The sequence below is a fragment of the Antedon bifida genome, chromosome 5, assembly GCF_963402885.1.
Source record: "Antedon bifida chromosome 5, ecAntBifi1.1, whole genome shotgun sequence".
NCBI lineage: Eukaryota > Metazoa > Echinodermata > Crinoidea > Comatulida > Antedonidae > Antedon > Antedon bifida.
In genome coordinates, this window is record NC_136230.1 from 9,461,526 (window position 1) to 9,476,492 (window position 14,967).

The window sequence follows — 14,967 nt, forward strand, 5'->3', positions numbered from 1 at the left end:
ATATTTAAATATCTTATTTGTGTTTCATAAGAGGACCCTAATGGTAAATGTTTTAGGTCAATCAATCATAAATTATTAATTTAAAGATTGCCCTCCAAAAACAATTCTTAAAAAGACCTTGAATAGGGCATTTTGCAGTTTTAAAAATTATTCACTTCCGTAGAAAAAGAAAATACAAACATTAAATTCAACCAAAAACCCATTGGCTAGCAGCTAATTAGACTATTTTTTTGGTTTACATTTCAGTTTTTTTAGGTAAATTTCTTTCCCTATTCTATTCTATTCTATCCTATCAAATTTTTGGTCATTAAATGGCATATTCAACAACAAAAAATATTTTACCAAAAATTTTCCAGAGAAAATACATCTTTATTCTTTTATTTTATATTCAATATTTTATAACCCATTTTGCTCATATAATAAAATAAAATTATATTCAATCATAATACTAAATCTCTTATAAACACAATAGAAAAAACATAAGTTATGTTGTTAATATAATGAAAAAATGTTTTTTATATTCAATCATATTACTAAATCACTATTAACAAGAAATACAAGATGACATTTGTTTAGATATTAATGGAACAAAAGCTTAAAAGAATTACTGAAAATAAATGTGGTATAGGGTTACAACAGATAGTGCATATTCAGTGTAACTTGATATGCATACAAAATATAATTAAATTATATAAAACTAAAATCTAATTTTATAAAGATAACAACCAAAAAATGAATTAGGTAGATTTAAAATTCAGAGTTTCAATTCCCAGAGCTCAATTGTCAATTTATCAATTGCCTGTTCTTCATAAAATAATAAATCAATATTTGTATATACATTTTTTTGCATAAACAGCAGCCATATTGGATAGGTTCATTGCTAATCATGTCACTTTCCCAATCACCTAGTTCTCTCTCTATTTTATATATAATCTCTTTGCTTGATACAGATTTTAAATGATTTAATTTGTTAATCAAAATATATAAATACATACGCTATATAAATATTAAAGTTTAATTAATTATTCTACAAAAAAAAAAAATTCTATCATCAGGATTGATGATGACCGAATAAGTTGAAATTCTTTCTTGGAGTATTATGCAATACACCCTCCTTATATGACCTTATTTTAAAAATAAAACTCCCACACAAGTTCTTAATTAAAATTCTTGAAAAACATCAGTATTTTCCCATGACTAACTTCTATCAAATGACGCTAAAACACTTGACTCACGTAAGTGAATAAATTACATTTAAGTTAAGAAAACTCTTAAAATTGGGAGGGAGAGGAGGGATATGCGCTAGGCTGCCTACACACTTACAACATGATTTGATGATATAAAAATTGGGTATATACTGTAGTACAGTATGCTTGGCTAATTTCAATATTTTTTTTTGGTCACCAATGAATAATAACCATGAGTGAGAATAGGGGTCCAAAGAGATTGTAAATTTTAATCCATATTACAGTACAGGTACAGCATTTATAAATACAAACTAAAACTCGATAAAACATACAATTATATTGAATATTCAGCAACACAGGTAAAACCAATACATTTTAAAACAGATTTTTAATGTAAGTTTTTTTAAATATAAAAGGGAATAACTATTGTGACATTAACATGGCATATTCAACAACTAACATTTTGTACTAACTATTTTTTCTGGTTGACAATTATCTAAATATTTAAATTATGACTTTTTTGTTTTCATATAATACAAAATGATGAATAAGTTGCATGGTTCACCTCCAATATATACATCCAGTAAATATACTCATTAACATATTCCTCGTTATCTACAGATGACGTGAACTCCACAGGTAGTAATCTAAACTGAAGATGATAATAACCAGGTATATAATTTAATTTTGCATAATACAGTTTGCTGTGGCTCAATCTATGATGCTTTGCCATTAGTGATTTATTCAATACATAATATATGCAGCCTCGATACTACTGCATATAACATACTGATTTAAATGGCAAATTCCGGTGTAGATTTAATCAACCCAATAAGTGATATTCATTACAATTTTTTTTTGGTTACTAGTATTTGCTCTCGCAGGGAATGGATTGACATTCACATTAGAGCTAGAAATATATAATAGTTATTTTTGTAAATTTATAATGCATAATTAAACTTGTTTCACTACAGTTATTTTATGTCAATAATTATCTATATAATTGTTATTCTGGCAAGATTGAAATAGAATTTTGGTGCCACCACACCAATATTACCATATGAAGAACAAGCCCACACAAAGAATTAATGAAATTGGCAAAGTATTACTCGATCATGGATGATATTTATTTAGTAAAAACTCTCCAGTATAAAAAATAAATAATAAAAATAAATGCAGTATGATAGGACACAGCTGACAAAAACTGTGAGAACGCAAAACATACTGTATATCACAAAATGGCATGTTCAAGACATTTAATTTCTCTCTAAATAAGGTATTAATTTAAATACACTTCTCTTAGTTGGATGGATTCTAATTAGAGACCAAACCTACTAAAGACCACTAAAACTTGGGTCCAGAAAGTGGTCTTTTATTAAAGAGAGAGACCTGTACTGTATACCTTTTTATCTTCCACACCATTACGTCAACAGCTTCCCTCGTTGAACCAAAATACGAAGAACTGCTTATTCAACAGCATGGTTTACTGCAAATGTCATGGCTTATTTTACAATCATGATATACTGCTACAAAGTATAGTTACAACATGGATAAATGGATAATAATTAAGCTTTGGTGATCATATTAGCTTTTTGTAAAATGGAGATATTTTCAACTAATACATAATAAATATCTACCGTAATATTATGTTAGAGAGTTCAAGAATACTCGAGTAGAATAATTATGATTTTTATCTACTGTATTACCAGTTTGTTATTAGCTTAAATGCAGGTAATTATTCCATGTATCAACATTATAAGTAGGAAATATTTCATATGTTGCCAATGTTTTTTAATTGAATGTCAAAATCTGACTTGAATGGTACTGTTTTATTATCTGTTACAATGTTGTTTTATACATTTAATAAAATTATAAATGATGCTATTGATGTACCTATTTTCCTTTTATTATTATATTTATAATATATAAATAAATATCACCTAAATTTAAATAATTGGATAAGCAAGCCTGTGAGCTACAGCGATTTTAATTGCTTTTGCTTATCCTTGCCTCCTTAGATTTCCACCTGTCTTGTTTTTGTTACCTATATGTTTTAAATGTATTTCGATTTTAAAGGCTAAATAAAGAATGAATGAATGAATGAATAATTATTTTAATTAAAAGTTTTAATTTAAGAAATATTGTTTTATTTTGTTTCAGAATCAAAATAAATGTTATCTGCCAGTAATTTTATCTGTTATTAACCATATGTGGTCTAGTTGTATAATAAGCGAGACTTCATAGGTTCGAATCTGTCCAAAGGGCATTTATTATGCAAATGTATTGATCCAATAATGTAACAAATATCAGGACATCCAGTATATTCTGAATGTTGGATAAGGGGTTCTTCACAAACAATGAATTATTATGTAGATTGTCGACTTACTAAAGTTCTAATTATCTAATCTAATTTATAATTTATGGTATATCTTTCAGTTTGGTTTCTAAAAGTCTACTTAAACCAATCAATTACATTGCAGTCAATTACAATGACATTGACAGATAATTTGATTACAAAAAAAGGCATAGGTACAAACTGCTGATAGGTGCTGATGATAATGATGATGATTATAACGGCAACAAAAACTTTTATCAATAATATGTCCTAATGAAAACAACAAATGTAAATATTAGAGATATAGTATAAATGTGTACTTTATGAACCAAACAATTAATTTCATAACTTAAAATATTCCACAATGCATCAACGTTAATATAATTCATGTATGTATAGATAAACAAAGTATATATAAATATTTCATTAATAAAAGGGCCTATTTTTAGTTTAAAATCCTTAATGTAGCAATAAATACGGTAGATATCAATATAAAATGCGCAAAATTCCATACAAAATATGTTTAGACATTAAATAGAAATAGATAAAATGAATTTAAAAAAAACAATATATTATTTTATAGAAATTTAAAATGACCCATAGTCATAGTCAATAGTAGTTGCTGAATATCTGTACCGTTACTGTATATTATAATTCTTGCGTACATACCTCAATGGATATTGAGGTAGATATCTAGATAATGCTTAATGTAGCAATAGATACGGTAGGTATCAGTATAAAATGCAAAATTTCATACAAAAAAAACCCAATATAATATTTTATAAAAAGTAAAAAGACCCATAGTCAATAGTAATTGCTGAATATCTGTACCGTTACTGTATGATAACTCTTGCATACATACCTCCTGTACCTCAATGAATAGATTTCTAGATAATTCGCTTAATGAACATTATATTAACTTTTCGTAGAATTCAACATCAATTTCCCCATACGTTATATTCTAATAAAAGGTCCAAAAATATGCAAACACATTTAATGTGAACTGTACAAAATATAGCACAGGGAATAATTTGAAGTCTGTTGTGGTTTAATATTTATCTGCGAATAAAAGTTAATTACGTACTGAACGCAGTATGTGGATAGAATATTAATACTTTTTTTTTAAACTGATGATAGGTATATGAAAACAAGAATGTTAGATACTGTACAAACCAACCATGGACGTATATAAACAATCTATAACATAGCAAAGTCTTCACTATTGATGTATCTTTGACCTGAATGTGACCTGAATGTGCGACATGCAAAGATGGCCTACACTTTCTACACTAAGAAATTGCTCCAAGAACATTTTTCTCTATTCAGGGTAATTAAAATGTGTCCCATTGTCTATATCGGCCCCAAGTGGATGTATCCAATACAGTACACCCCTTTTTGACTGCCTTCCAAACCATACCAACTTGCTGGATCTGTTCCTTATGTTCATACCAACACAATTAAGTTTAAATCCCTCTCCTAATCAAACCCCTTCTCCCCATATCAAACCAAACCATCCTCCCCTCCATCAACACAATGAAAGAACTTCATTGTATGTATGTATGTTGTTCGATTTATATAGCGCTTATACAATCAAAAGATTGTCCCAAAGCGCTGAGAGAAAAAACAGAAAGAAATTACAAAGAAAAAAGATGGGTTTTTAAGAGTGTTTTGAAAACTATGATAGAGGATGCATTTTTAATAGGATCAGGAAGATTGTTCCACAGTTTAGGAGCTGCAACTGCAAAAGCTCGATCACCATAGGTCTTAAAGGCCAGGTGCGGGCAAAAAATTTCTATTGATCATACATTCCAATAATTATTGATCTATAGTTTCCCCTATGTTTCATAATTTTTGGGATTTTATTTGTGTTACACGAGCTTGTTGAAAATAAGCACTTTCTTATCAGTGGGGGGATAGTTCAAATTACACAGTAACATCTCTATTCCTTTGTGCATAAATTTTGTAAAAAGAGAGCCATTTTAAAAAGCTATGAAAAATAAACGGTGTGGTAAAAAATGTTATCAGATGACTAAATATAGGTAATATAACTTGAATATTACATTTCTGGTATTTTTATTCAACTTCAGATTTTTATTTTCATGCTATAGCAAAAATTATCCACCGTATATCCACCATCTTTTTTCACCTTCTAGGGAGTCACCAGACATGTTATTACATTAGATTAACAACCTAACTACTGAAAAAAAGTCTTCCTGGTTTTTATGGTAGAATTTTGCCAAATTTTGTATTTGACCATATTAAAGGAAATTCATGTTTTTTCGTCTTGATTTCTGTTACAAATATTTGATTTATGTACAATTAATCAAATATTATATTTAAATTTCATGCCTGTACCTGAGCTTTAAGTCGGCTGGGTGGAACAAAAAGTGCAGATGGATTAGTGGTGATATATGTTTTAATTGATTCAGTAAATTCGTACTAATACAGTTAGTACGGCTTTAGAGTACTAATATGCAACACTGGTGAATTCATCAAGAATATGTGGGTCATCTCTACATTCAATTAAGAACTGAAAAAACTAATGTTTTTAATTGACTACTGCATATACTACTAATCTATACTGTTTAAATATACAATTATTTACATATTAAAACAGTCTAGTTATTACTGTGAATTTTAAATTTTTAAAATGGTTCAATGAGAGTATATATTTTTGTAATTGCATGTTTTTGCTAAAATTTTAAAATAAAAAAAATTTAAAAAAACAGATAATTTGAAATCATTATCTTATACAGTACCTGTACAGTGAACAAGAGAATTTTTATTATAATTATTTAAAAGTAATTAACAGATAAACTATTAAATTTAAATTTAATGAATATAAATTTAAAATATGACAATAAAATAATATTACATTATAATATTAACAACATTTCTTACAATACAAATATTACATTAACTTAATTCTAAAAGCAAATGCCAAAATAATAGAGTAAAAACGAGAGATCTGATTCACCAGAGACTCAACTGAAGTATCAGATTTAATTATTTTTATCGATAAAAACAAGCCTATTGAAAGCTACTCAGTAGGGATGCGTCCCGTGTAAATACCACGTACAAAAAATAGCTTAGAAAATAGTAACACAACTGATAAATAAATACTCACGGAAACTTGATATAAAATTCAAACAAATCCTGCTGTTTGCAAGCTAAGATCCTATCTCATAAATTCAGACTGATATTGACTTGATTTTTATCTCGCCATAGTCTAAAAAGAGACAAAATCATGGAAGAAAATTTGGCAGAACTTACGTAATTGTGAATTTTCGTGATCTGTTTTCACAGCCAGCCTCATTGTGGTGGCCATCGTCCAATTATATCGCACCAAGGCTTGATGGTCGATTTGGCGTGATCCAATTTAGATTAGCTCTTTTTCTTAGCCTGTATCTGACGGCATCAATCCTATGCGAAAGGAAACACAATTAGCATGAATGATCAGTAGGGAAATTCCATTCTGAAATAGGGGGGTTTTACATCATTTGTATTAATATCTCAAAAATAAATACTTGGAATTCAATGTACTGTTACCTACACACAAATATGGAATACCATTTTCAAATGTAATAACAACACAAAACAATCTAAATGGTAATGTATGCAATTAAAGTGCAAAGCAGCAAAACCACAAATTATTATTTTATTATTGTTATAACATGAGAATATCCAAATTATTTCTTTAAATTAATGTTCAAATAATTGTACTTAACAGGGCTAATAACATATCCTATAATTACAGTAATTATTGAAATAAGGTCGAGGTGGAATGATAAAAACAAAAAGTCATGTTAATCTAATACATTTTTATGCCAAATTACAGTTTGGGAAAATAAAAATTAGGTATGTAAAATGATAAAAATAATGGTCACAAAAAATGGCACATTACTACAAAAAATTATTTTGTTAATACAAAAGGTTTATCAAGAAAAATTAGGAAAAATAATTAAGGAATAAGAAAAAAGCAAAGATCTTTATTATACTATTACTGAATATTTCAGGTAAATAAGTGTTTTAGCTATAATTTCACATTAAAATGACCCATTCAACGAAAGGTTTTTTCAATCATTTTTTCAGGGAGATAATATCTTAATTAAAATTTAAAGTTCCATTCTCTACAATTTTTAACGTTTTGTATAAATAATGTATATTACTTTAAAAACATTAATCAGGTCATTCCTTAAATGTACGTTTTACGGTAAATTATGATTAAAAGAGAGAAACAATGCACTACCTAAGTAGCTCGCTGTGAATGTCCTCTTGTGGGCGGTCTTTAGACCTAGCCTAGCTTAGTTTTGTAGGCCTAGTTGGTAAACAGCAGTAACATATGAACATCATGATCGATCATGGGTGAATCACAGAAGAAAAAAAAGATTTATGTTGCGATTTATAGCGGGCCGCTTAAATGATAAGAGTCAATTTATTTTTCAAATTTTAACAGTTTAAAGACGAAAAAGTTATCTCAATAGGACCATATAGTATGTATTTTCATAAATGTAGTTTCTAACCTTAAATTAGATATAAAAAACGTACAGAATGACTTGAAGCCATTTAATTATACTAGGTACTGCTAACATACAGTACTAAAGTTGGTTACATAAATTGTAATTGTAAGTTGAACATCATTCTACAATTTCTCTCCTTTTGGTAGATTGTAATAAATTACTATTTTATATTATAACTTGCATTTAATTCTAGAAATTCTAGAGGTAAATTTTACAATGTTGCTACTCAGATATTGTAATATCTGGTAACTGAATATGGTTATGCCACAATTGATTGATATTCACATGATTAACAATCTAATGAGAATCGGATGCAGCATTAATTACTGATGATTTGCCACATACATTTTAAAGTGTTATTATAAACAGTATACTAGATGATAAAACGAGTCTTCTCGGACAAGGACTATAAACCGTAGGTCCAGTGTACACATATAGCTCATGTGCACTTTAAAGGACCTAGTACATCTTTCGAGATGAGTAGGGGGTTACTAGTAGACACACACACACACTGTCGCACACAGTCACTTATCATTACTGGGCCCTCTGGGAGAACAGTCTTTAACTGAAAAGGCTACCCAGTAAAGAAATAATATATACTGTAGGATGTGTCTGCCTCTAATCAAAGACAATAACTTGGGATTTGAGTAGCCTACTACAGTATACTAGATACATACTGTAGTATGGGCATGCCTCCAATCAAAGACCATAAATTTTGTCTGAGGTTTTACAGGACTTAGTACTATTATAGTACTATAGAAAAAGCAAGGGAGGAATGTTTGTTTGTTATTCCGTTACAAATAGAAGATAATATAGTATTATGCATCCAAGCTATGGGATCCTTGAAAATATAATAAAGAATATTAAATAATATTTTATAATGAATTATTAGCAGAATTGACTGCCAGGTGGAATTGTGCATATAAAACAGAATAAAATATACATTTATTCTCATAGATCTCATTTAAAATGTTCACAAAATAATTATTCTTACACTGCAGCTGGCTGTACTGACACGACAGGAATACAAGGTCAATATTAAATCGACCTTACAATTGGTGTTTAAAAAATGCTTATTTACAAGTAATGAACTATTGAGAACTGCACTCAAATATATTACATTGATTAAATCAGTATATGAATTTCAGTATAAGGCTTAAACATACAGTAGGTATATTTTTTCAAGAATAAACGTGGCTTGTTGAAAAATATAATGTTGTGAATGTTATTGTTTTCATTATGAATAAATTGTTTGTTTTACAATTAATTCTATCTCTAAAGTCTAATGTTCACAAGAGTGTATTTCATTTTAAATCAATGATTTTATTATAGTACAGTACATGCCAAGTATAAAAACATGGGACAAAAATAAAGTAGGGGCACCGTCATGAAGAAAAGAAAAAGGTTCAAATAAAAAAAGCTTTTTTATTATTTAATTAATAATAAAGAGGATAAAAAATGTGAATTTTTATGAATTAAATACTCTTTGCAAATTCTATTGTTGGAACTTATCATGATATGGTCATTAACTAAAACTTTTTTGAAAAGTACCGTATCATATGAAATGCCAAAAGTGCCAAATGCAATAAACATTTTACGTTTCATGTTATATATGAAACTAAATTACGTTTTGTTATAGTAAACATCCAGAAAAGACACTCAAATTATCGCTGTCCATCCTTGATAACAAATTATACTGTATTGCTTTCTGAAATAAATTCTTGGACGGGTCTTTTAGAATTTACTCCTTTCTGAGGTAAAGGCCTATTTCAGTTTATCCACGTATATCTAGGCACGACTCTTTTAAATCTAGATTGTAAAACTACTCGGTGTAGTAATTAAGAAAAACTACAAACACATTTAACAGTTGATTATTTGTAAGTTAAGTTATTACAGTGCAGATCTTTTTATTTTATCAATAATGTTTAAATACATATGAACTCTTGAGAACTTGTTTATAATAAAAATGACGCATGGAGTAAGAACTTAGGAACATGTGAACTTAATCACCCCTGGGCTGACTTCACAGTTATTTCAGTCTTCTACTGCAGGTGGTTAATATGTCACAGACAAAACTGGTATCAAAACAAAAAACTCTGTTAATATTAAAAGAAATCGATAAATAAATAGACTTGCCTACAGTATAGTGTAGTAGGCTAATAACATTACTCAATACTAGGGAATAGTACAATTACACAATCTTCCCTGGTCAAGACACCTTTGGGCATGAAAAAAAGTTATTTTGTTACAGAAAGTTTGTTACAAATACATTTTTAATAGTGAATTTAGGACCTTTGTTTTCTTACAGTATGTTATCATCTTACATCCTCAATTGAGGAAATTTGGTTTAGGTTGTCTGTGGATCCCATTACATTCAATAACATGAGCTGAGATGAGGCTACTACACTGGGGTATATCCCCCTACTCATCTGAAAGGCGCACTGGATGTCTTGAATTGAAGATTGAGATGACGCTACTACACTGGGGTATATCCCCCTACTCATCTGAAAGGCGCACTGGATGTCTTGAATTGAAGATTGAACATGTGCCAATTTTAAGGTTATGGTTTGTAGCGCCCCTGCCTTAACTTAGGCCACTAAAACTTTTTTCAGTTCAGTTGATTGTGCTTAAAACCCAGTCAATATGCAGGGAGATGGGCATATTGAATGGCAAATATATTATTTCAAATGTACAGTATATGACGTGAAAGTACCATTATAATTAGTCCATCTCTTGTTTTCAAAGATAAATAAGGTAACTCTTTTGTAAATGATGCCTAAAACATTGCTAAAAAAGAGAACTTGATAAAATCGAAAATGTTGTTATTTTTAGCAATGATGTAAAGTGTAATCATCCAAGGATAAGACTTGGCACAACGCCATGATGACAAACACCACTTTACAACCAAAATTATTGTAAATCAACATAGTTGAGTTATTGTATTTAGACATCACTTCTTTGAGGATAAATGATGCATTATGAGTTTCGGAATTATTTTGATGTTTCATAATTACAGAACTATATTTCATTCTGTCTTTATTGAACTTTTCAGTGGTAAAACAATGATTTCTTAAATTGTTTAAATTCACTTAAATGTATTAATCCAAAACCCCAAAAAAGTAGAGGCAGCTGTAAAAACAGGAAGAGATGTTAAAATAATAGATATACAATGTTTTATAAAATGTAATTTAAAACTTATCCATTACAATTCCAGATATTTTGATACCACATGTGTATGGATGTGTCCGATAGACAACATTGTTACAACGAACAAAAAAAAACTTTTTCTAAAGTATCTTGTATTCTCACACACATAATAATATTATTAATATTAATAATATAAAGGTGAGTCCAATATTTACTGTAAACTGTCAAACATCCTTCTTGGGCTTTTAGGTGCATGAGTATGATTTAAAGACTCTCTTATAATTTCCCAGCCGTAATTTCCAACAGCATTCTCAGAAGAATCTCTTCAAAAAAGCCCACATTGATTGTAATTAATAAGTTCAATAACACAAAAAACTGACCCTAAATTGATATGTTTTCGAAATTAAATTGTTATTAAAGTAAAATCCTTATTTATGACATTTTAAAAACATACTGTTTACTATGCCATTAACTCTTGCACACTAAAAAATGCCCTGTGCACAGAATGGATTATTCCACATCAAAGTCTCACAAAATGAGATGAAAATGAGATGTATGCAGTGTCTGTGAGCAAGCAATCACATGATCAGAATGCCCAGCAATATTAGGGGTAATCCATTAGGACTAAGAGGTCAATTTTGTCTGAATCAATATCACCAACTAATTTCTGCCACCCACATAAAAAATAAATTTCAATAGTAACTAAAAATGTAATAAATAATAATGTTTTTTTCATTAATGCATCTCATAAATAATATATGAAATCTGCAGGATGTCTAATTATTAAATTATGAATAATAATAATAATCAAAATTGTATTAAGTCACTCTGTAATGATTATACTTTAATTAATAATTATTTACAATTATTAATGAATTGATAATTTAAAGTTTAATTTATAAATATTGATATTTTACTTCAACGGCATAAGGAATTCATTTATTTTGTTTATTTAAAAACACATTCTGCACACATGTATATAAAAAAAAAATGATATAAACAAGTTCGATGATTATTAAAAACATGTGTGGAAGGAGGCGTACAAGGTTAACTTTACATCTAGACTCCAAAAAATAAGTGAAGTACAGTAAAAAAGGTGGGCAGAAAAAGATACAAAAAAATACTATACGATAATATTATTCTTATAAAGAAAGGAAAGGAATGGAGAGAGCAAAACACCGGACAAAGATACTCAGGTGACATAACACTATCAAAATCATAATTATGCTAATAAACAATACCAATTATTCATCTATAATATACAAAATGTATCACGATTTTGTTTGGTCATCATGTAAAAACTTAAATATCTCCCAATATGTTTCCCAATCCCAGTTGTATTACATTTTTTGACAACAGGTAATTTAAATAACTTGTATTACTTCACTTTTAGTATGTTAACCTTATTTACCGGCAGATAAAAATCTGCTACCAGGTGGCCATTTTTTACTTTATTACAGTACCTGCTCAAAACCTGTGTATTGTATGTAAAACTTGATTTCTTTAAGGGAATAACTGGATTGGGACAGGATAGGGTTATAAATATAACACAATTATTTTAACTTATAAGTTGGGAAAGTCTGTAGCCCTAATTCTATGATTAGCAGTATAACTATCTTACAAAGTTCAACTTTCCACAACATATTGCTCAAAATATGAAATATTTTTTTAAAAATAATATAATATAATTATTAAAACATTTCTTTATGATTTTTTTCTTCTCATTAATGTAATGTCTCAATAGTAATTATCCTAAATACCTTTCTACAACATATTACAAATTACATTTCTTCATCATTTTTTTCTTCTTATTAATTGAATGTTTCAATACTAATTATCATAATCTGGGGTGCCGGCCAATGGATTGCGGGAAACTAGATTTGGTTAAACATTGTGAAATCATCAACATTGCATTGTGTGAAGGCAATCACAACGTTTGCCTAATCTACTATATGCCCTTAATAATCGGAATCCATTTCCCCACACACTATGCCTTTGATTTCCCTTCCCTACAGCTATGCCCCTGCTATTTTCATCCCCACACCTAGAAACCTGATAATACATTCTAAGATTGTACAAGAGTCAATGTAGAGATAAATTAAGTAGCTGTCTGTCCTTGTTATTGAGGGAGGTAGAATTAATTAGAAAATTTCTTAATTGGTTTAATAAGGAACACAATGATGATTTGTTATTATGACTTAATTACATCTAATTTATCATAATGACATACTTTACCATCATGGTAGTGTAGAAAGTGAAATAGGGAATTGACAACATTGCTAATATTTCCATGATGCAGTATAGAGCCTAAACAACAATGAATCAGGATTGGGGCTATAGCCAAAGCTATCACAACATGTAATACAATGCATAGATGCTTGCTATATTCTATAGTTTTAGGCCGACGTTCCCAAAACCATGGGTCACGCCCAAATTTGGACCGCAAAAGATTTGTAGAGGACTGTGGGGTGGCTTGAGAAATTGAAAATGTTTTAGTGTAGTAAGCGCCTTTATTTTAGCCATACGCAGCTTACGACAACAAAGTGTCAAGATTATTCATGGTGTTTGCTTGTTACGTGGTTAGACCTTGAGATGTGGTACATAATTTCTAAAATTGTCTTACCTCACTCAGCCCCAACCATGGTGGGGCTGAGATGGAAGACTATTTTATATTAGCCTTATATTACATATATTGTGCCGTGTCAGGTACCGATCCGATCCCGATTTTAGACATAATAAAAAGTTTGCGGAACGCTGGTTTAGGCCCATATGACGATCATTTTGAATTGGTTTTAATAATGATGTAAAAATAAGTGAAATGAAAACAGCACTTTTTATGAAATGACAATAAACTTAAGTAAATGAGGATGTGATGCTTAATGCACTACTGTAGCAAATGTCAGCAGAATTATATTTTACTTATCTATGTTCAAAATACTGATTCAAAACTAGCCCTACTAAACTTAACTAGCTTAGAACTCAAGCATCAACTTTAGGTTCGTTTACAAACCCCTAGGGCTCGACCAGGTATGAATGATTGCCTAGTTTGCTCAGGCTTAGACCTTCACGATCTCTGTCAAACTGAACTGTCAATATCACTGAAAAAACACGTTCCTTGCTTAATACCTCTTTGTCAACTTAACTTTCATACGTTTTGAGATTCATTAAAACTTACCGTTTGACAAGCTTACTTCAAATAAGATTAAATGCTAAGAAAAACGCTAAAAACCGGGTGGAATTTTACTGTCTACCTCAACAGAAGTAGCTTAGAATATTCGCCTGTTGAGGGCTGCAATTCACTTTCTAGAAAAAAGGTGGGTTTGATGTTTGTCAATATTTATTTCCGGTTGAAGAGAGGTTGTCATGCGTAAACTTGACTTTAGTCACACAAGCGGAAAAATTGGCTTTTCATTAAAATTAAGAACAACAATAGAATCAGCGGAGAATAAACCATAAGTATCACTACAATAAATAAAGAAGACTTCTGTATTGTTGTAATCCTATTGATTTTGTAAACTAATAATTGACGAATGCGAATCTCACGATCCGAATTTAAAGATATTTAGAAAGGACAGTGTTATAGACATCATTATTAAAATAAAACAAGGCCTACGGGCAGTGGCAGCAGAAAATGTTGATTATTACTACTGTACTTATTATTTAAGCGGATCTTTTTCTACGATTTGAATAAATCATTCGCGGATCCACAAATATCATATCAGGACAATTTTAATACTCTACACTCTTAACACAATACAAAAAAGCAATCCCAAGAACC

The 14,967-nt window shown here is 29.5% G+C and overlaps 1 protein-coding gene across 4 annotated transcripts in view; it reads right to left on the minus strand.

Moving 5' to 3' along the window:
* LOC144842638 (uncharacterized) overlaps window positions 1–14,470 on the minus strand; it is a 58,128-nt gene extending 43,658 nt beyond the window's left edge. For 2 of the 4 annotated variants that reach the window (XR_013612140.1, XM_078699122.1), the window contains exons 1-2: window positions 14,365–14,470; window positions 6,796–6,945 (exon numbers count right to left, since the gene is read on the minus strand). Coding sequence is in view for 1 of the 4 variants with exons in the window: in XM_078699122.1 (XP_078555248.1) it covers window positions 6,796–6,850 (55 nt within the window). In the remaining 3 variants the exon portion in view is untranslated. The other 2 variants (XR_013612141.1, XR_013612142.1) reach the window with 2 other exon arrangements.
* Window positions 14,471–14,967: the final 497 nt, after the last annotated feature.